The sequence below is a fragment of the Cololabis saira genome, chromosome 14 (genome assembly GCF_033807715.1).
Source record: "Cololabis saira isolate AMF1-May2022 chromosome 14, fColSai1.1, whole genome shotgun sequence".
Classification (NCBI taxonomy): Eukaryota; Metazoa; Chordata; class Actinopteri; order Beloniformes; family Belonidae; genus Cololabis; species Cololabis saira.
Window position 1 is genome coordinate 23,577,922 of NC_084600.1, and position 27,561 is coordinate 23,605,482.

Consider the following 27,561-nt stretch of genomic DNA (forward strand, 5'->3'; position numbering starts at 1 on the left):
GAATTCCCTGGTAAACATAACAAGGCCCTTTGGATTTAAGGATATCATTAAAACCTAATAACATTTTTCATAAAACAAAAACTGCAAACGTAAACTGTAAATTGTTTGCCTTTGGTAAACTATCAGATGTGCCCCGCGTATATATGATTCCTGTGTTGTAAAACTGCCACCATGTAAAGGTTTTAAGAGACGTTTTTGTGACCGTGGTGAATGCAGGATGGAGTTAGCCCCGACTCTGGCTTCGTACGCTTTTCCTGACAGTTTGGTGTGGAAAGAGTCCCACAGCACCGGGCCTTTGTCCCCCGAAGCTCCAGAGGATCAAACCCATATCATGAATCAGGAGCTCAGCTGGAGAGAGCAGGAAGGACACTCGGCTTTCACCCAGGAGGATCAGAGCCTGAACGGCTTCACAGTCACGGTGACAGCCTTGGAAAACACCCTTGTGCCCCTAAAAACTTAACTAGACTCTGAAAAACAGCGCAGGGCAAAGGTACCGGTTTTTGTTGTTTTCTTTTTCTTTATTTATTTCCTTTTTTGGGGGGCTTTGAAAACTGCAAATCCAAACAATCCAAACTGGGGTTGATCCTTCCTCAGATACAGCTGACGTTGAAACTTTTCCTGTATTGTTGTAAAATGTGAGTTAAAATGGAAATATATATAAAAAAAAAAAGACATTTATGCAAAAAGTTGTTCAGTTTAAATTTCTGAAATCTTTTCAAACGTGTGTCAATTTCCAAACTACAATGATAAACTCATCCAGGTTGTAAACTCAACTTTTATATTATATTACCTAAATGCTTTCAACCATAGATCATTTTAAAATTATATTAAATCAAAAGTTACGATCCTTTATATATAGAATGAAGCAGAGAGGATGTTCAAGTCTGTAGGCCTGTGATGGGCCGGTGATCTGTCCAGGATGTATTCCTGCCTCTTACATGATCATAGGCTCCAGCAGATCCTTGTCATCCTGAACCAGAATAAGGGGAACAAAAATCTGAGACGTGTACATGCAACTATGAATCGTCAAACCCTTAACACCACAGGTCTGTAGTGCCACCTTATTATTCACAAATAGAAACATGATACACTATCAGCAGCATCTTCCACGGCGAGAAGGTTCCGGCCGGACTTCAGAGGGGCAGTGATGGCCTCAGATCGGCCTGGGGAAAATCCCATCACCCCCGGCACCGGTGACGACGCCGTAAAAAGCTGCCGGGGGACACAGTGGGAGATCGCAACAGAAACAACAGGCTACGTCCAATTGGTACCCGGAAGGGGCGAAATGGGAGCCACGTCATCTGTGTAACATTTGTTTACAGCCTCCGTCTCCATTGTGCTTTGAGGACGCAGCTCTTTCATGTCACAGATGGGTGGCACTTCTGAAAAACATCACGTGGTCCTCCAAAAGGGTTTACACTCCATCACCATGATCTGGCACAGAGCCTCTGCTAAACTATTTGATCAGCTTACCAGCACTGTATGATCACACTGAGAGAAACGAATACTACCAACACAGTTTTTCTGATTTGAAATGAGTGCTTGAAACACACCAGGATTAGGGATTTATCAATGAGAAAAGGGTCTAATAAAGCAGATTAAAGCATTGCCATGACTGCGGTCATGAAACCTAACTAAGTGAATATATCCGCGTCATAAAACTGATACCAATTTTAATAGATGTATACAGTATATATTCATCTTACGCATATTCTGCAGTGAACATGATGGTTTTAACACAAATCAGTGTCCCTGAGAGGGTCATCACCTCACATGATGCCACCATTAAAGTGGGAGTTTGTGATTGGCTGTCATCTCTCACTTGTAGTTCAATGCATTTACTGCCGTGAATAAAAACACAGCTTTATAATCTTTTAGAATATCTAAGGGTTTATTAGATCACTTACTGTTTATGGAGTAGCTTGAGCATTTGTGTCGTTCTGGCGTCATCACTAGTCAAACAGCTGCAGCTCGGTCGGCCCAAGCCAGTTTGAAGAAAAAAAAAAAACCCTATTCTTCACTATAAAATTAAAATATGCGCTTTCTGCTTTGTGGTTGATGTCTGAAAGCACGAAGGGCGGCGGGGCAGCGGTGCAGGTGCTTCATCACAGAGCATGATGACACTCCAGCGTGTCTGAGGAGGTGTTTCTGAACGGGAGGGCGCAGGGGGTTAAGGTGAACCATGTGGGTGGAGTGAGGACTTCAGAGATCTGGGACACTCCATTCATTTACAGATGCCCTGCCGCCTGCGCCTCCTGGTAAATGTGAAGCCGGGGAGCAACAGAAGGACTATAGAAACTGGCACCAGCGTGGCTGCGGGCCTCTCAACAGCACAATAGATAAATTGTGCAGATACATCTGGATCGTATACCCAGTTAGATTGCGGTTAGTGGAGGCGTAAGAACAGCAGAGCATCCTTATGAATGATTAAAGCTTACTTCTCCTTTCTTTTTAAGGATCACAAAGCTTTTGAAATTCCTTACTGCATCCTGTTACTCTGTGAAGACGATCCAAGAGCAAATAAACACTATTTGATGCTATTGTCCAGGAGGGGAGCAGAGCTTTGCTGACAAGAATCATTTCAAGGTCAGATAACGTGTGTAAGCACGTATAAAAAGTGATTCACAGCTTTTTGATGAGATAATCTCTTATACACCTTAGCACCACACAATCATAGTCAGACAATCCTTCACATAAGCTTAGCGTTTCACATCCTATAGTTTTACAATTGCGATAAAAATTAAGTGTTCTTTAAGAGTACAATCAGCAAGCTGACATCTGAATAATTCAAACCAAAAGTCTTGCTCGCAGTGCTGGAAGGATCTGCTTTGTAGCTCATGCTGCCAATTTCTTCCTGAAAGGAAACCTTGAAATAAAATCCACTTAAGCCTTGTGTCTTTCCCTTGAGAGCGTAGTTAAATCCTGACCGTGTATGGACATGATTACAGACCGCCACAGGTCTTATATCAGCGCAGAACCTTGACATTCAGCAGGAAACTTTGGTGCACGGGTCAATTATGGCAATAGCTCGTTTCGCTCGGGGATGGAGGATGTGCTCCTCTCCCTCCAACACACGGGCTGCACCTGAGACTGCAGCGTTGAGAAGGTAAATAAATAAAACAGAGTTTTGAGACGTTTGGGAAGAGGTGACACTGTGGTCCTGCTCTGGCGCATGGCGGAGGAAGGCCTGTGAACATCACGCCTGCTGACCCACAGCAGAAGCAGATGTTTGCCGAGCTGAGCACCAACAATCAGGCTCTGTGTCGAGGAGGCATCTGTCCTGAGAGCTCCCGTGAGGAATATGGGAAGTAATAGATTCAAACATCAACTTTAAAGTGGGTTTAGCACTTGTGTCATTGTTTAATGATCATATGAAGAATGAAATACTACCCCTTGCAGCTCAGTACAGTAGCAAAGTTATTGAAATTCCTCTGTGAACCCTCCTACACTAAACTGGAACGCCAAGGCAAATAATTAACTGGAATAAGGAGGCAATGTCTTATCAGGACTCATAGAAACCGCAGCCTCTTTGAACTAAATATTAACCAAAGCATGACCGAAACAATGGAGCAGAGAAGTGACCATTTGCATCACCAGCAAATAACTGATCAAACGCGTCTGTCCCACATACTGGCCTTAGGCGTTAGTCAAAGACGAGTAACAATAATAAAAATATCTACCTATAATGGTGTTTTTTTGTTTTTTTTAAAAAGGTAGCAGATATTTGCACAAAAGCCTATAAACAGGGTTCATACAGCAATCCTTATGTTAAATTTAATACCAATTTAATACCTTTTTCACTACCTTCAGATTTTTTTTTAAAAACTGTCACAACATTAAGTGTTAATCACGGACCTTTTAACATTAATACAGATTTTGAACTATAGAACACTATACAGAACAGATTTATAGACTCATTGATGTTGACCAGATGTTTCACATTTATTTCACTTTGTGAATGACAATAAAATAGACTGCTTAAAATGTAAAAAGGTAAAAAATACCAATTAAAAAAATAATACCTCTGACAGTGAATTTAACACTTTTAATGGCCTTAAATTTGGCAATTTTCATTTATCACTTTTTAATACTTTTTAAAACCCCGCGGAAACCCTGATAAACCAACACCCCTATTGATCAGTGAACCGCATTGTATCAATCAGTTTTGATTAAATAATCCATGAGCTGCATTCATCAGAAACACTGAAGTTGGAATATTAGGAAGCGAAACTGTACCAGATATTCAGGAAGAAAAGATCAACTTCATCACGAGGCAAAAAGAAGGCGGCAGTAATGCCTGAGGATATGTAGTTATTTATAAATCCCAATTTAATATGTATTTTATTGAGCATTGATTAGTTTGTGCTAAACCCTCCATGTAGACTCATTTCCAACTCCCCCCCCATGTGCCTCTCAAGACACCTTAAAGCTACACTTCCACCTTAAAGCCACACTGCCACCTTGTGTTGGTTTACGTGCATCACCACAAACTCAACAGCCAACGGTAAAAATAAAGAAACTTGAAAACCAACAAAGCAATACATCTTTTTGGATTGTTTTATTACTTTTTTGACAAATATATATGAAGGTTTTCCTATCAAGGAAACATTCTTCTCAAAGATACGTTTACAGCAAATTCATCCCTGCACCGAGACAGGATTTGTGGGAAATCATCAGAAAACATGACAGAACTAATCATTTCTACCGTTGTGCCTAGGAAAGAGAGGGTGCAATCTAATAACTGGAATGAGCTGATGACAGTGATGCATACGCCAGTCTGGTTGCTTCTGGTAATGGAAAAAATAGTTATTTTCAAAAAAGCTAATGGGACATTTTTTAAACTTCTATTAGTTTCTCATCAAGGCACACAAGCATTGATAACTGTCAGTGGGGGGTTGCTAATTTTTTTTTTTGTTTAAATTTTATTTTTTTTCTTCAACGATACTGGTCCCATTGGGAAGTAAAACTGTACAAACTACAGAAGTAAAAAAAAAAAAAAAAAAAAGAAGAAGAGACAGCTCATAGGATAGGGCTTTGCAGGACAATCAAAGGAACATAATTCAATCAATAATGTACAGGGAAACTGTTCAGAAGTTCATGATGAGGGTGGAACACATTAGTCCTTCAGTGTAGTGGTGTGGACGTCCACCACATTGCTCAAATCTGCTAATGGAAGACCTGCAACTCTCACAGAGGATGGAGCTCCTTGAGAGATCTCCTCCTTTGCTGAATGAACTCCTGCAAGCTTCGTTTTCCCTGCCTGAAGTTGCTCTCCCTCCTCGAAAAGGGCAAGATAACCTGGAGTCTGAGGAGAGTTTCAATGTTACTAAAACTTCTGATCTGTGACGTCTTGAGCGTATCGAGCACGGTAGTTGGAAGATAGCCTGCCAGAGGATCCAACCACTTCTCCTTCCACGCCTTCATCTCAGAGTGGAGGGAGGCCTGATCGGGCAAGTCCTCCTTGTACAGGCGGAACACAAGACCGCTGAGAATGCTGGTTTCGACTTTGGACATTGCGTAAGGCACAATCTCCAGACATCTCAGGGTATCCAATACCTTTTCTGTGAAGAGGTCGTTGATTTCTGCTATCAAGTGCTCCACCACCTTTACACTAATGGATTCTTTGTAAAACTCGCTCAATGGCTCCAGCAGCACTGAATGCAGCATTGCGACGTGGAGTTTGCAGGCCAGGGCGGCCGCTTCCTCAAACCAGGCCTTGTGATGGATGTCAATATCACTTTGGATTTTACCGATGGATGCTTTGAGATCAGGCAAGTTATTCACAGCAAGCAACATATCTAAGGGTTTGCCCTGAAGAGACTGGCTCAACTTTTTTGTGAAACTCAAGACATTCTTCTGCACCACGGTAGAAAGGATAAACTCAAAGTTTCTGATTGCATTTAAGAACTGTGATGCTTGTTGCTGGTTCGAAGTACTTCCTTCCTCTTCCAGCTCTTTCAAGCAGAGCATGACTGCTTCTAAAATCTCTACCATCACCTCATGCATTTCATGACTCTTGTCCCAGTTCTTGACAAGTTTGTCCCTCAACTCATTGGCCTTTCCTTCATCCTGCTGGAACACATTAATGATCATGTCCTCCAGTTTGTTCTGGCGGTCTGCATCCTCTGTGAGCCAGTGTAAGAGTTTAGCTATGAGGACTGCACCATCCGCTGCCTCTGCAGCAGGAGAAGATTTAGCCAGCCAGCCACTGAGAGATAAAGCCGAGCTGACAGTTCTAACAGCGTGAGGGTATTTGTTAGCGATGGCTACACTCACAGCTCTCATCTGAGCTCCGACCTCACCAACACTCAGCAAGGCCTGTCCTCTGCAATACTCCATGTTGAGCCCCCACTTCTCAGACAGAGCCGTTTCAATAGCTTCGGTGAGGACAACAGAGCCTCCGACGAAAGGGATGAAAGCTAGCGTTTCCTCACACTGGATGTCCTCTTTGTTAAGGTACCTGATGCACAAGGGCACATAGGGCTCGCCATCAATCTCAACCACCCTCTCAGTTACAACTGTGAAGAACTGAGAGTCCCAGAGTTCCTTGATGATTTGCTCACGCAGCTGCGGCTCATAGAACGACACTGCTGTTCTCGGTCCTTGTACGACTTCCAGGATCAGGTCCTCGTCGGCTGATTTCAGCTCTCCGTCGGCAGGTTTCTCAGCTGTGCTGGAGCTTTGTGGCTCTGTTACTTCTTCTAGTTTTAATTCAAGGCCTCCTGATTTTAAAAAAAAAAAGAAATTGATCGATTCTTCCCTCGAACTCACAATTAGAACAGCACATTTATGTTATTTAGTTATCACAAATCTACTTACCTTTGACTAATTTCAATTTTTCCAAAGTTCCCAGCACCTAATAAATAAATATGCAACAACTTCAGTAACATAACAGCTTGCAGATAAAACAGTGTTTCAGCAATATGAATTTTAAATGGGTCTGTGTGACTGCTGCCACCGCTCAAGTCTGGTGTTGTGAAGTCCAAATTACAGACTATGCAAACAATTTTGACGGAATAAAAACCATCAAAACACAAACACACAGAGCTGTAGATTGTGACATATGTGCTACAAGGACATTCATCTGAGGAAGTGAAATGACATCAATGTCATTGCATCAATAAGCAAATGTTAAGTTTTACAGAAAAAGCTTCAGAGTACACATTGTGTGATTAATTACTGTGGTCAAAATTTAAAAAATCTAAATGAATTATTCAGAATACAGCAGATGGGATATTTTACTGACAATATTCAGGCTAAACTTCAGTTTTGGTGAATTAGAAAAATTTTGATCACATGTTCTCAGCATCTTTTTTTTTTTATTAAAGAAAAAAAAATACAATCCAAATTTTGTTTGGATAGCTTTAAGAGAATGCTTTAGTGATAGATTGAATGAAATGAAATCAAAACCATTTGTAAGTGTTATAACTGATACTCTGCTGTGACATTTTTAGCCCGTTTGATAACCAGAAATTAGGTTGTGGTTGTTGCTCATGATATAATGAGACACAATATGTGAGGTAGACTGGTCGTTTGATTACTGGAAATTTTTCTGGATGTAATAAAATATCCAGGTTCTTTTTCTTCCTTATTCTCAATTATCTGTGAGAGGAGCAGAGTGTGGCTACGCCCTGACATTGTGCAGAAGAAAAAAATCTGTTCTGATGTATTATGTCAGTGCACTTGTTCTTGAGTGTCTTAATTGTCAAGAAATCAAATTATCTTCATCCTCAGTGACAGTTTAAGGTCAACCAAAGGCTAAAAATATGTGTTCTTTATTGCCAAAACCAAGAGTAATCATTGTGAGATTACAACAATGCTTATTCCAGGATTTGGTAGTTGGTATTAAATCTCCCATTGTTTGTTTGGAACTGTAATATTAAATAAAGTAAAATTTAATTAAACTAAAAAAAAAAAAAAAAACATTTGCCATGTTGATTTTGAGTTAAGAACTTAATAAAATTAAAAAAAAAAAAAAAAGAGGAAATATTGTGCTCCCTGAAAACAAAAAGAGATTCACAAGTATGAACACGGCTGATTTCGTTTACCTGGGAAAGACACGTAGTGCTCTCTGGATCAACTTCCATGCTCTTGACGATGACTTCTGGCAGTCTCTGCAGGGTCGTGCAGTGAGAGAGCAGCATCACTCGGTCCGTTCTGCTGCCTCTGCAAATAGTGTTGTTAAACAGATCCCTCAGCGAGTTGAGAGTGGTCTTCATCAGGTCACACTCCATGCTAACGCTGGGCAGGACCGCCACGAGCCGAAGCAGCAAGGAAACCGCCGGGTGGCTCTTGGATTCAGGATGGACAAGGGTTTCAGCGATGGACGTCGGAGGAGCCACATCCTGGTATTTTTCACTCCAAACAGCAGCCCAGGTATTGATTTCCTGCTCAGCAGCTTCGGGATCAGGAAGATCTGTCAGGTAGATGCTGAAAGGGTTGTCTTGGGACTCCGACAGCATGGATTGTGGATTGCAAGAAGGCAGCAATGTAAGGACTGACAAGGCCTTCAAGTGGTTGTCTGAGAAGCAATATTTCATTTCATCGATAAGACTTCGCAAGAGTGGGACACTCAGATTTTCTCTGTAGTAGATCTCTGGAGAATCATAGCTGTTGGCTTCCTCTGAAAAACACACTTGTTCAGGAGCTACCTTGGTTGCCAACTGGAAAGCGTGCTCAAACCACGTGGAGTGAAGAGCGCTCACGTTTCCTAGCATTTTGTCAAGAGTCTCAATGATTGAGGGGATTTTTTCCACCTCACAGAGGATGTCAGATGGGTTTCCGCAGCGGAAGACAGTGCTACAGTTACGAAGGGGAGCACATGCGTTCTTCAAAATCACGAGGGTGACAATAAAATCCATGTTCCTCAGAGCAGTGGAGAGGACTTGTGCATGCATGGACTTGGTACCGGTGGCACTGGAACTAACGGCATCCAGGCAGCTCAGAACGCCCTCCAGTGTGTCGGTGAGGACGTCAAAGAAGTCCTCCCTCTTTTTCCACCTCGAGTAACACGTTTCTGGTACTTCATCTAAAGCTTCTCTCGGCATATTCAGGAGCCCATCGACAGCCTGCGCCAACTGCCCTTCCAGGCAAGGAGATTCATCAAAGAACAGCAGCAGGTCTTCTGCGACGTCCAGCATTTTTGTCACCGAAGGACAAGGCACACTACTGGCCAGCCAATGGGCAAGACCGCAAGACTCGCTGGGTGTCACGACGCAGAGCGGGTGGCTCTTGAGGAAATCTAGAGACATTTTTTTCAGGCTTTGACAACCTGAGCCCAAATGCATGAACGCCTGCCCTCGACACTGAGACATGGGGAGGCCCCACTCTTCAGTGAGAACCCTCGCAAGGTGGCTCGCTTGTCTATCAACGGTAGAGCCCTCATTAAACGGTAGGAAACCCATCAGCTCCACTTTGGGTGCAGACTCCCCAACATACCTGACAAAAACAGGTAGGTGGGTCTCGTCAGCAGTTCCGACAGGCTTGTCTGTGATAAGTGAGAAGAAAGGGGATTCCTGCATCTCTTTGAGGATGATATCTCTGATTCCATTGATGAGGAGGTTCAACAGGTCGTCGTCACTAATAGATGGTGTGCTTTTGCCGTCGTTGCCAAACCACTGGCACATTTTGAGCTCCTGAACAAGTGGTTCTCCCTCTTCTTCAGAGAGGTCGAGCAGACTGCGATTCTGCTTCCCCAGGAGAGCGGCTAGTCTAAAAACTGTCGCCACGCTCTGACGGTTGTCCCCTACGTGTCCGTTCTCATCTGCTGGTTTCATGTCTTGGTCCTGCATCCTTTCAGGGAATTGCTGAACTTTGGTCTCCTCGGCTTCCTCTTTGACACAATCAACTAAACACACAAGAAGAAAGCAGTGTTGATGACAGATACTCAAACCATGGCAGAAAGAAGGAATGACAAACCCCCAACAATCCTACCTTCCATGTTGTTTTCAGCATTCCTGATGAGACTCTTTGATTCCTTGTCCTGCAAGAAAAGCCGGGCGTATTAAAGTTATTCTGATATTTATGTGATCACTAAAACAAGTCAAGTGAAGGCAGCGTTTTTCTTACTTTACAACATGAGAGCTGCACATGTAGGAGATGTGCAACAATCTTGAACGAGGTACAGCATTTGCTGTAAAGCAATGCTCTTCAACCCTGGTCCTCCCAACCCACAGTCCTGCATGTTTTAGATGGTGCTCTGCTCTGACGCACCTGGCTCAAATTAGTGGAACATCGACATACTTGTGTAGACCTTGATGACAAGCTGACGGTGATCCAATCATATGAATCAGGAGTGTGTTGGAGCTGAGCAACATCTAAAACACGTAGAACAGCGGTCGCCGAGGACCAGGGATGAAGATATGACAGGTGATGGCAAACAACCTCAGACTGGCAAGAGCGGGACGAGTACTTAGGGCTGGGCGATATGGACCAAAAGTCATATCTCGATATTTTCTAGCTGAATGGCGATACTCGATATTTTTTCTGTGCCATAATTGGGGTTTCCACCAAAGCATTATAGCATAGCATCTCTGTTAGCTTCATTTTTTTCTGAGGCAAACCCTTAAAAAAACTGTCAGTTTTAATACAAAGCCTCGTGCCAAATGTCACACAGGTACCTTTGTTAACAGAGGTCTGCACAATATCAAAATGTATGAAACAAGTTAAATAAAAATAAACTGCCTCCATATATAGAATAAAAATACTTCTTGAATAAAATAAAACAAATATCCCTTTCCTGCATAACAATTAAATTAAAATACACTGTATCAAAATGTATGAAACAAGTTAAATAAAAATAAACTGCCTCCATATATAGAATAAAAATACTTCTTGAATAAAATAAAACAAATATCCCTTTCCTGCATAACAATTAAATTAAAATACACTGTGCAATTAATACAATGTAGACAGTAACAGGCAGACTTTTCCACTGAGGTTGACAGTTGTGCAAATAACAAAACATTTGTGCAAATCTCAAATAAAACATTCAAGTCAATTTGTCACAAAATAAGCTATATCAAATTCATTAAAAAAAAAAATCGATATAAACGATATTGTCTCAGACCATATTGCGTTTGAAAATATATCGATATATATTAAAATCTCGATATATCACCCAGCCCTACGAGTACTGCATGCATGTTATGCAGCTGCAGTTAAATGCCTCTTAACTTTACAAGTTTATTTTTTGGGGGGAAAACAGGCATCCACAAAAGTACTTTTAAAGCGGGGGGAAAAAAAGGCCACGTTTCTTTCGATGTCATGAAAATTCAAATAAGAAAAATAATTTAGGAATCACTCAAAGCAAAGTTCATCAAATTATTTGCCCTTTTGGGATTAATTATGTATTAAGAAAATGACATTAGGGAAGAACAAAATGCCATCACATCAGAAAATTAGGCCTTTAAAAGAAAACCGTCTTAGAATCTTTGTTTTAAACACTTGTTTGTTACTTTGTCACTTGTGTTAAAATGCAACTACATGAAATACAAGATCAATAATAACGCTATAGATAATTTATTAATTCTTTGAACTCATGAAAAGCCTAACAAGGGATTTTTATAAACCAGATGTACTTACCAGACAAATGCCCTCCAGGGCCTGGGGCGTGACCTTCAAGCACTGGGTCACCATGCGGTCCAGGTCTCGGCTGAAGTCCGTGCTCACCTGCAGCATGGCCAGACACGGGGACCTGTCTTTCGGGTTGGTATTTTTCAGGTAGTCCTGGAACAACTTGTGGCGCATGACGACGCCGCAGTCCTCCAGTGTTGTGCTGGGGAGCACAGACATAATCCGCAGCAGTGTGTTGATGTTCCCAAAGTACTGCATGAGCGGCAGGCGTAACGTGTGGAATATGGAGTTGGGGATAGTCACAGACGCCACTTTAGTCTTCCAAGTCACTCTCCAACAACACAGCTCCGTGAAGAAGTTGTCCGCATCGGGGAGGTCGCTGCTGTACAGAGGAGGCTTCGACTTCAAGCTCTCAAACATGTAGCTCACCGTCACTGAGCAAGGAACCAAGGACAGGAAGTTGAGAGCTTCTTTGTGGTCCTCGGAAAAATGATCCTTCACAGCGTTGATGAGGTTGTCCACAAGGGGGACGCTCAAGCTATCCTTGTAATATCCAACAGGTTTTATCATTCCATCTCTTGGCACAGAGTTTTCAGGCACTTCGATCTGAACTCTGAGACTCTGGGCGATTGCGCATGCCTCATCAAACCAGTTCTGGTGGAACACCTTCATATTGGTTTTCACCCTGTTCAGAGTGGACACAATACCACTGATTTGGCAAAGCTGGGACGCAGCACTGAACTGGTCCTTCTGGATCCCTGCACTCAGCTCTCTGGTGAAAGAACACGCATTCTTCAGGACCACCATCGCCATGATGAAATCAAATTCCATCACCCTGCGGAGGAGAGCTGACGCTTGCTCGGACTCGAAGGTTTTCCATCTCTGTGGATTGTTTTTGACCTTCTCAAGAAATTCGACCAGAGGCTCGAGAATCTGCACAAACACCTCGTAGGAATCGTGCTTCTCTTGCCAAAGAGAGCAAAACGTCCCCTGTAACTCCTGGACCTTCTCGTAGCTCTCTCTGAGACCGTAGGCTATCACGTGGTCCAGCTGTTTCTCCAGTGCAGCACTGCTGCCAAAAAACATCAGGGCCTCTTCAAATGTGTCTAGAGCTCTTTTGACTGCAGGTACGGGGATTGATTTTGACCACCACGTGTTGAAAGAATAAGAAGAACAGTGTGTGCTTATAGCAAGAGGATAGTTCTCCTGAACTTTGCAGGCGAAGGCTTTCAGCTTGTATGAAACGTCACCAGAACCGAGGTACGCTTGACCTCTGCAGTTATTCAAATCGAGGTGCCACTCCACCGTTACGATTTCCAGAAGACGACGTACCATGATTTCACAGTCGAGATCTGCTTCAAGGAATCCCATCAGCTCTAATCGCATGACGTCAAAACTGTCCATGAACCTGATCAAGAGTGGAAGATAGTCCTTATCTCCCAGTATCACAACACGGTCGATGATCAAAGAAAAGAAGGAAGTTCCCACCTCCAGCAGGATTCCCTCCCTGACAGCATTCTCACAGACTGCAAGAACCTCTTTCATCTCAGACTTGGTCACATACTCCACCTCTCCGTCCTGAGCAGGACTAGTGTCCCTAAGTGGCCTACTGTGACTGCTGTACGCGGTCGTCACTGCAGCCTGCAAAGCAGATTTAAGAGCTTCTCTATCAGTCTCTGCACATTTCAACTCCACCAGCCTTTCAGCATCCATCTCTAGATTTATGAGCTGCAGTTCCTCTTCAGCATCCTTTTCGGCATGGTTCCCATGGGCTGCCACTGAAATGAAATGTGGGAATGTCTTGTGAAGACGCAGGTATTGGAAATCCCACTAACACGTGGTAAAAGTTCAGAAATGCATTTCAGATTCAGGCATTACCATAATGGAATGACTCATTACGAGTGCAACTTAATAAAAGGGAGAAATTCTCACTTTTGACCAATTAGGTGAATGAAAAGCAATGTATTTTCCTCACACTGAAAACTGTGCTCTTATTGTTGTATAGACAAATAGGCCATAATGCTTCGGGAGTCTGTCTGCATGTGATTAACACTCTGCATTCAGGACTTGTGGGCCATCCACTGTACTCGCAGCGTGGTATTTACGATATCAAACACACAGCAGAACAGAATAAAACACAACCAGATGGATGTGGGTTTACACTGCATCGCCGGCTACCCAAGTTCGGTCACGTTTCTGGAAAAAGCCAATTAAAACAAGACTGAAATGAAGGGACGATGACAAAGCTGCACAAAATAACAAGTTAAACAACAGGGAAGATTCCTGTCGCATCCACTGAAAAGTTTCCCCAGGCCTGCTACAATTAGAGTCTGACACAAAGCCATGACAGGGTGCTCTCGAGGGGGGTAAAAAAAATGTTGTTTTTTTAAGTGTAAAATGAAGTAAAATTTCTATTTGAACTCTTTCTGGATTTTAGCCACCTGGAGTTTCACTGAAGTCTAAACTCCCTGCAAGTCTTTGGGCTAGAGAGAAACAATCACCACTTCTTTCTTTGGACTGTACAAGATAAATGAAGAAATAAGCAGAGAAATTTACTAGCCTGTCAAACAACAGTTTCAGGACTGAACATTGTAATTTTAGTCACTGGTTACAGCAACTTTACAACTTTTCATTCATCTATGTTGATCATAAAGTAGGGGTCGGAAAAAATATTGATACGGCAATATATCGCGATACATAGTCTCCTGATACGATATCGATATTCAATGTATGTATTGCGATATATTGGCGTATCAATATTTTTGCCCACCCCTAGCTGCACTTTATTTTGTGATTTCAGTGTGGATGAGACACTGCATTTTATTTTGAGTATTTTGTATCTAAGAATAATGCACACACTGCACTTTTCATTGTGTTTCAGTGTGTTTTTTCATGCAAATATGTTGCATAATTAAAATGGAAAGTTTGAATTACATTGTTTTGACTCAGTCTGTCCAATGCATTATCACTATCATCTGATATATATATATATATATATATATATACATACACACACAACTTGGATTTTAAGATGTGTAATGCATTTTTTAAATTTTCGGTGAACTATGTAGAATATCGCGATATATCGCATAATCGGGATATCGCAATTTGTATCGTATCGTGGCTCAAGTATCGTGATGCGTATCGTATCGTGAGGTCCTTCCCAATACCCACCCCTATCATAAAGTGAAAAAAACCATCCCAAGAACATAACTATCGTCAATGTTTTTTATGGGATTATTTGGGATAAATACTCGTAAATCCTGATGCCTGTTTCAGGATATCATACCTCCATATGTCAACACAAACAATGTACCTGTTCTTTGGTGAATAGTTTGCAATAACTGTCCCAATTTCTGCTCACTTATTTAACAGGCCCTCATTTTCCCTCTTGGACAAGTTAGTTCAGATGTCTGTAAGTAAGATCATTTACTTCCACGTCATCTCACCTTGTGTTGGCCTCTCAGTTGTATCATCCTGTAAAAAACAGCAACACAATTCGATGTTATTCAAGATGAAAAGCTGTAAAATGTGAGCGATGCTCATCTTGTGAACTTCTACTAACCGTCTGCAGCAGCTGCAGGATGTCGGGGTGCTTCTGGACGTACGAGTCCACCATCTGCTCCACACTGAAGTGAACGTCCTGGTTGACGTACACGAACGCCATGCTGCACAGCCTTTGGTCCCCTGCTGTGGCTTTCAGGTAGGCCTGGCACCGCTCCAGCACCATATGGTACTGGCCGTACACATCCGCCTCTGCGTTCACGCAGGGAACCGTGCCCAACACCCGCAGCAGGCTTTGCACGTTTGGGTAGAAGCCGATGTCGGGGATCTTCAGCGTAGCAAACACGGTGGTCGGCAGGATCCTGCGCTTGCTTGCGTGTCTCCACTTCACTTCCCAGCAACCGAGCTCTTCGTAGAACGTGTCCGGCCGCGCAAGGTTGTTCAAGTTTGCGTCTGCCACTTTATCCCTGCGAATGCTGAAATTGTGGTCGGCCATGTAAGACGGCACCAACGAGAGCCAGCGGAGAATCCTCACCATCTCCGTGCTGAACACCCTCTTCACCTCCGCGACCAGAAACTGCAAGATTGGCCGACTCAGAGTCTCTCTGTAAAAGTCCTCCAGCGGCGTCTCAGATGTGTCTGCTTGAGTCACCTCCGGTTTGGTGACCTCCACTCCCAGCTTCTTTGCTCGGCCAACTGCGTCGGAAAACCATTTCCTGTGAAATATTGCAAGCTCCTGTTGGTATTTGCTTACCAGCTTTAAGGCATTGGAAATTGTGTACTGCAACGTACTGCTGATGCTGATTATTCCCCTGAGACTTGAGTTAAGTATGCTCACACAACAGAGTGTGTTCTTCAGAACGACAAGGGTGATGATGAAATTGAAATTTTTCAAAACCGGCTTAAGCTTGGCCATCTGCTCGGCAGTATCTTCGTCCACTTTTGAAATGATCTCGTTGATGCAGTTAAGGAACGGCTCAAGAATTTCCAGCATGGTCTGGAAGGCGTCGGTGCCATATTCCCAATTCTCAGCGAGACCTGTTTTGATCCTGTCGACTTCCCCCTTTAAATGCCCGTACGTCGTCTGGATCTTCCCTTCCAACCGCTTGCTGAGCTCTGGCGTACTCTTGAGTAACGAGGCCACCTCCTCTACAGTGTCTGCAACCTTCTGGATTGAGGGCACGGGCATGCAGCGAATTATCCATATGTTGAATGCGTATGGGTCACTTGGTGACAGAACCACTTGTGGAAACTCCTGCAGGATTCTGCAGGTAAGATCTCGCAACTTCTGGCACATGTTTCCTGTAATAACATACGTGAGTCCTCTGCAGTGCTCCATCCTCAGCCCCCACTTATTTCGCAGCTCAGAGAGGAGCATGTAAAATAGATTCTCGGGATCCAAGTTGCATGGCAAGAACCCAACGAGGTGCTTTTGGGGGAACCCGGCAATGGTGACGGACCTGATGAAGACTGGAATCTGCTCCTTGCCTTCTATGTTGGTCACATCCTGAAGCAGAATGGAGAAGAATCTAGCGAGTCTGAGATTGTTCTGGATCTCCTCCCGCATGAGGTCTTCACTGAACTGCAGAATTTCTTTCTTGTCAATTTTCTCCGCACAGATACTGTTGAGAGCCTGCTGCCCCCGTCCGCCTCCAATGGGCTCATCAAGTTTGGCGCCATTGATGCTGAACCCTGTCAGTGCGAGGATTTCCTTGAAATAAACTTTCAAAGTCTCTTTTGCTCTCAAGCTGGAGAAGTCTTCTTGGGTTTGGTTTTCTGTCGGCAGCTCGGCGGCTGCACTGTTCTCTCCCGCCACCTCTTTCGTCTCGTCTGCCACGTCTGCATTTTCTGACGTGAAAGAAAACATTAGACGTGAAAGACTGAACATATTTAAAAAAAAACTGCAAATTCACTCAGTGAATCACAATTTACATCAAGAGCCAATACATGTGAACGTAAACAAAACTCAGTTTTTCCCAGTGATCAGATGAGTTTCTGTACCTTTAGTTTTCTTTACTACAGCAGCTTCTTCTTCTGACTATATGAAAAGAGAAAGAGGTTGGACTTTAGAGTGTCTTCATGTGTGTTAATGAGTTCATTTAAACGTCAGATAAAATACTTACAGGGTCTCGAGTTCGTTTCCTGTTACAAGCTGGCTGCTTGTTCCCAGCCGTCGGAGGGTCAAATATTGTTGGAATCGCATCTTCCGTTAAAACACAACTGGACGCACTCTGAAAAACAAAAACAAGAGCATGTTAAAGTCGTACTTGAATGAATTCCCCAGTAACGTCACCCAAACCCTGGAGTTATTTGTTTATTTATTAGTACTGGATCTTTGGAAAAGATCATCCTCCTCTCTCCGTCATTGGCTATTGTGATTACTTTTGTATGCGTTTTTATTTAAGTTCAATCTCATTATTCATACATTTATTTTTTGATCATTGTTCCCGAAGTTCATTGCTGGCTGACGGCTGCTGCTGGCTTATTTACCTGTGATCTAAATCTAATTTGGTTGGGATGAAAAGGTGCTTTGTTGTAGTTTTGTTCCCCCCCTCCTCCTCCCTGCAACTCCTTTGTTTATTTCCCTGTAACCGTTTTGATTCTGGCATTTGCATTGTAGTCTGGTTTACTGTTGGGTCAGGCCTCTACATAGACAAACAGCTCACAGGCCCTGGCCTTATTTTTAAAGCAGTGAAGACCAATACAATGGCAGACAATAAAATGTTCTGTTTTCCAAAATCAACTTCAACTGACTTCAGTTTAGCATTAGACTGAGCATGAAATAATATTTGCCACAATTATGAGGTTATATCTATCTCATAACATTTCTGTGACAATTTTATATTTTAAGTCAAATCTAACGGTAGCCTTTTCCAATGAATTTATAATTTTGTGTGCACATTAAAAAAAAATCTGTCCAAGTTGGCACTGATCCTAAACTATCATACCAAAGTTTATATAAATATGGGGGGAAAAAAACATTTCCCAATACCAACCACAACCCAGGACTCAGCAACGTTTTATGTGCAACATATTTATGACAACACAACTGTTGAGGCGACTGTTGAGAGTTGATGAAATTGGAAAAAAAACAACAAAAAAAAGATCAGTGATTTACTACCGTAACCTAAATCAGGTTTTGGTATTTAACAAAACATTTGACCAAGCTTTTTTTCCAGAGAATTTTTTTTGGTATAATTTATTCAAATATTAATTCCAAGTAAATAGGATTTAACACTTACACAAGTTCACTCTCTTCATAGAAACCATTTAATTATTCAGTGTTTATCGTTTCCTCACAATCATGCACTGATTGCATATTCAGTTTATATTTGCCTTGAAGATGTTAAATGACACAAAAATGTATCCACATTCAAAAAAGACTGCTTGCATTATTAGGAAAAACACGATGGGATGATGAGGACTGTTTTCCAACAGAACTTTTGGCATTAGGGTGGCTGTGGCTCAGGGTGTGGAGCAGGACTCCTGTTTCTGGGCATGACGCTGAACCAAATAAAGCTGCACACAGAGAGCATGTAACAGAAGAAACACATGGGTCTGAGTGGCTGAATGAGAAACACTGGAAAGTGCTTTGTAGAACATAAACAATGTTTTAAAAGACCCCTTGATCCAGATCCTCAGGATCCATAACCACCTATATTTCAGACGTTCGGTTGCTCACACAGCTAGATTAAATTAGTGGGTCACTGACAGACCTGAGCAGACCCTAAACCACAAGCTGAACCTCGAGGACCTGGACTGAAGACACCATCCTATTCAAGTGTAAACAGCTTACTGTCTTCTTCTGTTTATAAGTAAATCAATAGTCATGTGACAGGTTATGATTCTGATTAAAAATGACAGTGTTTTATCCAGGTTTGAGGAAAACGGGTCCTTTTTAAGTCCAGCTCCTTTCAGAACCAGATCAAAGCTGGTTCAGCTTTCTGCTAGGGTAGCTAGGTCTAGAGCAGGGGTCGGCAACCCAAAATGTTGAAAGAGCCGTATTGGACCAAAAACACAAAAAACAAATATGTCTGGAGCCGCAAACAATGAAAGGTCTTGTATAAACCTTAGAATGAAGACAAATGGTGAAAGGAAAAATGTCGAGAAAAAAGTCAAAATGTTGAGAAAAAGGCGAAAAGATGAGAAAAAGTCAAAATTTCTAGGAAAAATGTCAAAATGTCGAGATTATTGTTGAGGTACAATCTCGAGAAAAAACTTGTAAATGTTGAGAAAAAAGTCGAAATGTCGATAAAAAAAGTGTAAATGTTAAGAAAAAAATAAAAATGTCGAGAGAAAAGTCGAAATGTTGAGAAAAAAGTCAAAAGTTCGAGAAAGTCGAAATGTCGAGATTAAAAAGGAAAGGAAAAAAGGAAGAAAAAAGGAAAAAAAGAAGAAAAAAAAGGAAAAAAGAGAAAAAAAGGAAGAAAAAAAAGAAGAAAAAAAAAGAAGAAAAAAAGGAAAAAAAAGGTCAAACATTTTTGAAAAAGCTCCAGGAGCCACTAGGGCTGCGCTAAAGAGCCGCATGAGGCTCTGGAGCCGCGGGTTGCTGATCCCTCATCTGCAGACAAGCATTGCGCTAAGAGACATTTTATCCGGACAGTTCACGGTGTTTGTCTCATTGTCGTTAGGGTCAGTGCAACCATCACCTGGATGTATTTATAAATGTTGCTGGAAACAAAAGTCTCTTTCCTACCCTAACCTGCATGTCTAAATGCTGACTGGTATTTATGAGCACCGCTACCTCTGGGATTTACAAACAATGATCCAGTGTGACCTATAAACATCAGTGAGCCGTATTAAAACACTTGAGAAGGTACATGAATAAAAAGGACAATTGTGTTCTTAAATGTAGTTAAAATGTTGATTGGAAATGACTCCCCACATCTATAACCCCAGCACCAAACCACGTAGCCTCTAATGGTGGCAGTTCTTTGCTCTGGACCAGATGAGACTAGTTAAGACCACGTCCTGGCGCCAGTGCTTTAGGTTTCTGTAACAAAGACCTGGTTCTGAGGTAGTGGCTGGCTCTGAACCAGCACCCCAGGCACTTGGTGGAGAAGTGGTATGAAACATCCTGCTGGACCAGTGAAGAGGCTCCAACTAGCTGCAGTCGGGCCGTGGCTGCTCAGTTAAATGCAAAAAATCCTGATATGTACAAAATATATTTCATACTAGGAATGGGCGATATTTTACCGTTCACGATAAACCGTCAAAAAAATTCCTCACAATAAGAATTTATCATCTCGCGGTAAAAATGATAAATTCCCGTTGATGTTTTTGTGTAAAGCTGATTTATGGTTCTGCGTTAAATCCACGCACAACGTACGTGAAGAAAGAAAGAAAGAAGAAAGAAAGAAAGAAAGAAAGAAAGAAAGAAAGAAAGAAAGAAAGAAAGAAAGAAAGAAAGAGAAGAAAGAAAGAAAGAAAGAAAGAAAGAAAGAAAGAAAGAAAGAAAGAAAGAAAGAAAGAAAGAAGAGAAAGAAAGAAAGAAAGAAAGAAAGAAAGAAAGAAAGAAAGAAAGAAAGAAAGAAAGAAAGAAAGAAAAGAAAGAAAGAAAGAAAGAAAGAAAGAAAGAAAGAAAGAAAGAAAAGAAAGAAAGAAAGAAGGATAAATTCCCGTTGATGACGTTTTTGTGTAACAAACATGGCGGATCTGAGAGCGAGATAGATTTATAGTTAAAAAAGGTGGAGTTGAATTGGTATTTTTTTTTAAATCGTCATTTTTATTGTTATCGGATAAATGCCAGAAATTACCGTGATACATTTTTTAGTCCATACCGCCCATCCCTATTTCATACAATTAATCAAATGTGTGGATGTATCAATTCACTCTCAATCAATGAGAGCATGTGTCCTAATTCTGGAATATTACCTTACATTTTATTTATCTATATTCATTCATTTAGGCTGTCAATTAAGAGGGGCAGCCTCAACTAAAGTAATGACCCTTTTTCTTTGTTTATCAACTTTGCAAGGGGCATGTTTGCTTCTTACCTGATCAGCGATCATAGAGGGCTCAAAGTGCTTGGCACAAAGTCTGTACTCCTTGTGCAACTGCTCTGGTGGTTGTGGCGCCAAGTCTGGGCGGCAACAGTTCGTCAACCATTGTTTACACCTGAAAAATACAGACAGTAAACACAGACTCAGGGATTTAAACGGTCAACAGTCAAAACACTGGACCACTGCCTCAACATCCATCCGAGCCATCGAAGGTCAGAGATCAGAGTGAAACGTTGTTTACTGAGGTACGGCAGCATACATGACCGTCACCCGTTCACACATATACAGATAAACGAGTGAAACAAAAACTGATGGAGTCATGGTGGAAAAGGCTGTGCTCAATATCAAGCTGAGAGTTCATATTGAACTCTGTCTGAGCTGCTAGCAGTTCCTAATTATTTTTATCTAAAAAATGACAAATACACAGGAAATATTTTCAAAGAAGATAAAAATGAGGGTGGCTGTTCACATCAGTGGGAATTCAACACTTTTTCAGAGACTCTGGCCTTACTTTTACAACTGGAATGAAAAAAAAAAAAAGATTATATAGTACAGTGCCAACAAATAATACTTCAGCATAGCATACTGTAAATAAGGGCTGCAGGAAATATTGAAAATGTTTCACAATTAAAACATTAACACATGCAATATGCAACAACACTCAACATCAATAGCAGTTTAGATGTTAATTTACATGGAGTGTTGTTGTTGTTCCAGTTTTTATGCATTTAATTTAGAATAAATCCATGCAGCTGTGTTGCTAGGATAGAAATAAAACCTTTATATGTGTGTGTGTTTCTTCTGTCACTTTATAGCCACAAATACCTGACCTACTGGTTTGCATAGTACAAGTCATGTTGACATCTCAGCTTTCAACGCTCATGTTTTCCTAGTCTTGTGTCAACACTTGTACGAATTGAAACGACTGCGCTGCTGTAGCTAAACCACGATCCCAGACTAGGTTTTTTAGATTATGACACAGATTAGAGGTGATTTTTAGAAATCAGGGCAGCCAACAGCAGACTTATGATGCAGATTTTCTTTTTGTTGTTGGCTGATATGTTGGACCTTTTTCTTTCTTTTTTTGCTAAACTTAAAATAAAGATTTATCAATTCAACTTTAACCCATAAGGACACATGGTGACAGGGGTTCACACTGCCTTTAAATGTCCCAGAAAGTTCCTAACACATATGGTTCGCTTCGCCTGGGTTTTTCACTGCATATTATTTCTTCACGTAGAAATGGGTCGGAGTTCTTACATGTGAAAAATTATTTCATTAAACAAAACAATTAAACAAAACAAGGGGCAGTGTCAGGTTTAACAACACAGGGCTGCCTGTGAACATGCCTGACTGTTAATCTGACAGATATTGCCTCATTTTGATTTTGTTAAAAGGTGTACTATCTTTAGTGCAACCTTTTGGCCGGTGTCAGCTTCATAACGTTGATAATGTTTAGCAAAGTGATGATGTTTTAAGTGTTGGGTAAAGTCCTATGTCCAAATGTTTTGGGAAAACAAAAACTTATCAACCAATCCCCAAAAATTGATTTAAAGTGCATCTATATCATGCATGCACCAGCTAGAAAAAGTTATTACCATAACAACAATAATGTTTGATACTGAAACTGGATGATTCTGATCAATAGTCAATCAACTGTCACATCTACAGTTCAACTGGCATCCCTGTTTTTGTATTAATATTTTATACAGCATATTCAAACTAATATCCTAAAACTGCAGGATTATAGAAATTAACCAATTACTGACAGTAAGTACTCTTACACACAAACAATCTTTGCAAGCATGCAGATATTCTGCATTAACTTATTTCTGCACAACACCACACATACAGTCAGCAGCAAGAACCATCAACACAAGTTAGAGGAATAAAATCCGTCTGGGACAGATTTGCTTTTGCTCATTTACGTCAAAAATTGTTGCAGCGATCTGATTTGCATCAATGAAGAGGAGACAGCATAGCCACTTACATCATCTCCAACACCACCCACCCTCGGTGGTGATGGGATGAGAAAGAAAAAAGGTTGCAGATGACTGAAACTACTGTTCTGTCCCCTCACATGAGCCCTTTGCTTTCATCGCATCCTTCCTCACACCAAGGATTTCCCTGCTCTACACACAGCTCGGCTCTATCAACGAGCCCAGTAAACACAGACGAGATTGGGTCGTTTACAAAGGCTCATAATAAAACCAGGATGGTCACAAATTTTCCGATCTGCTATGTGTTTTTAGCATTTCCGCCCATCTTACCTGGAGGATTTCCTGCCCACAGATATACTGAGATTTAAAGGAGCCGTCTGTAAGAAATGTCCAAAACTGGTACTGCAGTCACTTTCAAAATATTGTTGAGCGGCGTGTACCCTCCCCCTCCTCCCCCCGACCAGAGGTTGCCAGGTAGGCTGCAGAATGCAGCAGGAACGTAGGCTGCCATGGCTGCGATAATTAGAGCCGAGCTGGCAACCCGGATGCCGAAACAATACTGACTTGGTGATTGGGAGATAGGTGGAGGGTGGAGCTTCAGAAACAATACTGACTTTGTGATTGGGAGATAGGTGGAGGGTGGAGCTTCAGAAACAATACTGACTTGGTGATTGGGAGATAGGTGGAGGGTGGAGCTTCAGAAACAATACTGACTTGGTGATTGGGAGTTAGGTGGAGGGTGGAGCTTCAGGCCAAAACAAAAAATGACAACATAAACATCAGTTGAGGGCTGCAACTCCTCTTTTTAAAAACTGGAATATCCTGGCTTGAGTGCTGTTGTCAGTGACATAAGTATTTGAAATGAACATGATTTTTAAATGTCTGTTGACATATCGGGGTAATTTTATGATTCGTTTTATTATTGCTCTTACATACAGCTCCTTTAACCATGTGAGATGTTTCTAGGCAAGGCACGTTCATTTGTAAAGCACAATTCAACACAAGGCAATTCAAAGTGCTTTACATCAACATTTAAAGCGGCAAGACACAATTAAACTGTAAATAACAAATAAAATGATAAGAAAAGAGGTAAAATACTAAAAAAGCACAAGTTGTTAAAAAGTAAGGGCAGTAAAGTGCAGCAGGTAAGTTTTTAACCAACAACAAGGCAACCAACCGCAGCCCATAAATGTTTACAAAGTAAACAATGTTTACAAAGGCTCATAATAAAACCAGGATGGTGACAAATTCGCAGTTTAACTCAACATGAATATGTTCAGATCTGCGAAGTGTTTGCAGCATTTCCCCATCTTACCTGGAGGACGTCCTGCCCACAGATATACTGAGATTAACCATGTGAGATGTTTCTAGCCAACCATAAATGACCATAAATGAGTCTTGGTGAATGTTATACGGGGAAATCGATACTTCATATTGCAGAAATGTTTCAATGAAATGGGAGACGTGGACGGATCACGTTACAATAAAAGTTATCACCTGTTACTACAACATACTTAGTTTTTATTTATGTGGGATTTCTTAAGTATTTTATTCTGGCAATGCATTTGTTGAAAAGAACAAATATATTGAGTTGAATCAACAGAACTTTGGCTGTAATCAAAATGTATTCTAGTGACAGTTGGAACAGAAATTAACTCCTATCTGCACAATAAAAACAGTTTGTCAATTTGTCTTGTTCAGGGTCACTTAACTGAAATATTGTCTGATGCACAGTAAATAGAAATAAGATCCATCCATTTCTGCTTTGATAGTTTAAAATAACTTCAAGGTAGAGACTTAGTCAATAAAGACATGAGGTTGTTCAGGGATTTTATGGCTTAATTGTGCAAAATAAAAGGGGATGGATCAAAATAAATGAAACTCAATAAAAACTAAGTATAGGCACATATTGGGCAACTCATGAACCATAACGGAATTAAAAGTTAAACATTGTTTCTCTAGTCTTGTTGCCCACCTATACTGAGACTGAACCATGTGAGATGTTTCTAGCCAACCATAAATGACCATAAATGAGTCGTGGTGAATGTTATACGGGGAAATCGATCAGGGGCGTCAATTGGGTATGGCAAGGTACGGCAGCCGCCACACCTTGGCTTCAAGGGAAAATGTAAATGTTTGTTTTTTTAAATACATTTATGGAATTACTCTGTCTATTTGTATTGATTATTCTATTACTCAATACATATAGAATAACTACAAATGCAAATCAGAACAACATGATCGATTTCACTAGTTATTTTACGCAAAATCTTAAGAATATTTGTCTTATTTCTAGTTAAAATGTCTAATTTTTAGTAAAAAAAAAAATCTCATTACATTTAAGACAAGACTCAAAAACAACCATTTTCACCTGTTTCAAGTAGATTTTCACTTAAAATAAGTAGAAAAATCTGCCAGTGGAACAAGATTTTTTCAAGTGAAAATTTACTTGAAACAGGTGAAAATGGTCAAATAAGTTATTTTTCTGGTAATGACTCTTGTTTTAAGTGTAAAAAGATTTTTTGGCTAAAAATGAGACATTTTAACTAGAAATAAGACAAATATTCCTGGTAAGATTTTGAGTTTTTGCAGTGAGCGAGACTGCATTTGAAAAAGTTCCAATTTTCTTGACCACACAGATAAGCTCCATAGCAGACTTCTGTGATGAGTATTCGCTGGACGTATTGATTGATACTCTAGTGAAGTTCTGTGACTCAAAACATTGCCATACCTTAGCTTCGACTGAATTGACGCCACTGAAATCGATACTTCATATTGCAGAAAAGTTTCAATGAAATGGGAGATGTGGACGGATCACGTTACAATAAAAGTTATCACCTGTTACTACAACATACTTATTTATGTGGGTACTTTTTATTTAATTGCTGAATTACCATTGAGTTAGAACATTCGGGAAACGCAGGGGGTAAAAATATGAGCTGTAAATTAGAGCTATTTTCGTCGTGAGTTGCCCTGCAGCGTTTGTTGATTTAAATAACAAAAAAAAAAAGTTTTTAATTGTACCGTTTCTCCGTGCACGAATCATTTGAACCAAAGTTAAACGAAGCGTGCAAATATCCCTCGACTGCATCCGCCCCTGGCCTCTCTCGTGGGTGAAAACACGGCATTAGTCGTGTACTTTCCTCGCAGCAGTAACGTGAGACTGCGCCATTAGTGTGTCACTGTTACGGCTGATTTATGGTCCCGCGTCACACCGACGCAGAGCGTACGCCGTAGCGGCGCGCGTCTCCGCGTACCCTACGGCGTAGGCTCTGCGTCGATTTAACGCAGGCTTTAGCGCGCTACCAGGCTAACGCTCGGCTAACACGCTTATTCTGCTCGTTTCTCCACCACGCAGGCATGAAAACAGCTTACCTCTCCGGATCCAAGGGGAAGCTGAAGAGAGCGCCCTGCTGGTAGTCACAGTTGGCTGCAGCGCAGCTTTCACTCATCTTGGATGCAGTGTGGCTAGCTAGCTTAGCTGGCGGGCGCAAGCTGGGGAAGTCTACTACAAACAAACTCTTTACAGAGTCATGCCTTTACGGAAATCTGCAACTTACGCAGCCCGATTCGAGTGTTATTTCCTATTTATCGTATCGCTGGAAAACTAGGAGGCGACTGATTCCATGCTCTCAAAAGTTGGAGTTGCGAGCTGAGCTAGCAGACGCCGACAGCGTGCTACCGTCCACACCAACCAGGAACTGCTCCGCGCTGCTCCTGCTGCTCCCCGCGGCCGCCAGCAGAGGGCGCTGTGGCGCCGCAGCGCCCTGCCAAAGGGCCTTATGCTCAAGAGGATTCCCGCACCGTGTTCATTGAAACGTACAAAACGCTAGGATTTTATGAAATTGTTAGTTACCGGTAGTTAGTTAATATTTATTTCGGTCAATCACAAACAAAAATCAACAAACAAGATAACACAGGTTTTTCCCTGGTCAACATTGTGATTATTTGACCGAAAAGGTCTGGGCTTGAAGCATAAAGCTTATCTTGCCCACCTTTTAACATAATAGAATATAAAAAAAGAACAAATTAAGTATAATAAGTTATGATACTTAATTTGTTCTTTTTTTATATTCTATTATGTTAAAAGGATAAGTCTACACAAAATACTAGTACTACTACTACTACTACTACTACTACTACTACTAATAATAATAATAATAATAATAATAATAATAATAATAACAATAATGATGATGATGATGATGATAATAATAATAGTAATAATAGCAATAATAATGATAATAATAATAATGATAGCTCTGAAAACAGAAAGTGAAAAGATGCTAAGGAAACCGACAAAACCAATTTAAATTGTCATTTTATCTCATGCATGTGTGCATTCTTCTTTGTTTGCTTATTGTGTTTCTATATATGTGTCCATTACCTTTGCTTTGAATACTATCTTGTTGAAATTGAAATTGAAATTGTTTAAAGGTTTGAAGGATTTTTCTATAAGATTCTACACTGGTGTTTTTTCTCTATTTGCAGGGTCACCTCCTGTTTATGACTAGGCTGTTAAATAGTGTTTCTTTAGAATC

The 27,561-nt window shown here is 41.1% G+C and overlaps 1 protein-coding gene across 1 annotated transcript; it reads right to left on the minus strand.

Moving 5' to 3' along the window:
• Positions 1 to 4,548: 4,548 nt before the first annotated feature.
• Positions 4,549 to 26,721, minus strand: si:dkey-250d21.1 (uncharacterized). Its single transcript, XM_061740202.1, has 11 exons — positions 26,396 to 26,721; positions 21,075 to 21,195; positions 17,202 to 17,309; positions 17,080 to 17,116; positions 15,140 to 16,926; positions 15,024 to 15,051; positions 11,584 to 13,352; positions 9,934 to 9,982; positions 8,049 to 9,847; positions 6,820 to 6,856; positions 4,549 to 6,722 (listed from the first exon to the last, which is right to left on the minus strand). The coding sequence occupies exons 1-11, from the start codon at positions 26,470 to 26,472 to the stop codon at positions 5,188 to 5,190; spliced, it is 7,347 nt and encodes a 2,448-aa protein (XP_061596186.1). The 5' UTR covers positions 26,473 to 26,721; the 3' UTR covers positions 4,549 to 5,187.
• Between the last annotated feature and the right edge of the window lie 840 nt (positions 26,722 to 27,561).

Bases quoted from the DNA above. Each gene is read 5' to 3' on its own strand.
- si:dkey-250d21.1 (XM_061740202.1), bottom strand. From the start codon at position 26,472: ATGAGTGAAAGCTGCGCTGCAGCCAACTGTGACTACCAGCAGGGCGCT. The intron at 21,196-26,395 runs GTAAGCTGTTTT...TGTATTTTTCAG, and splicing joins TTCCCCTTGGATCCGGAGAG to GTGTAAACAATGGTTGACGA. The intron at 9,983-11,583 runs GTAAGTACATCT...CTTTTCTTGCAG, and splicing joins CCCTGGAGGGCATTTGTCTG to GACAAGGAATCAAAGAGTCT.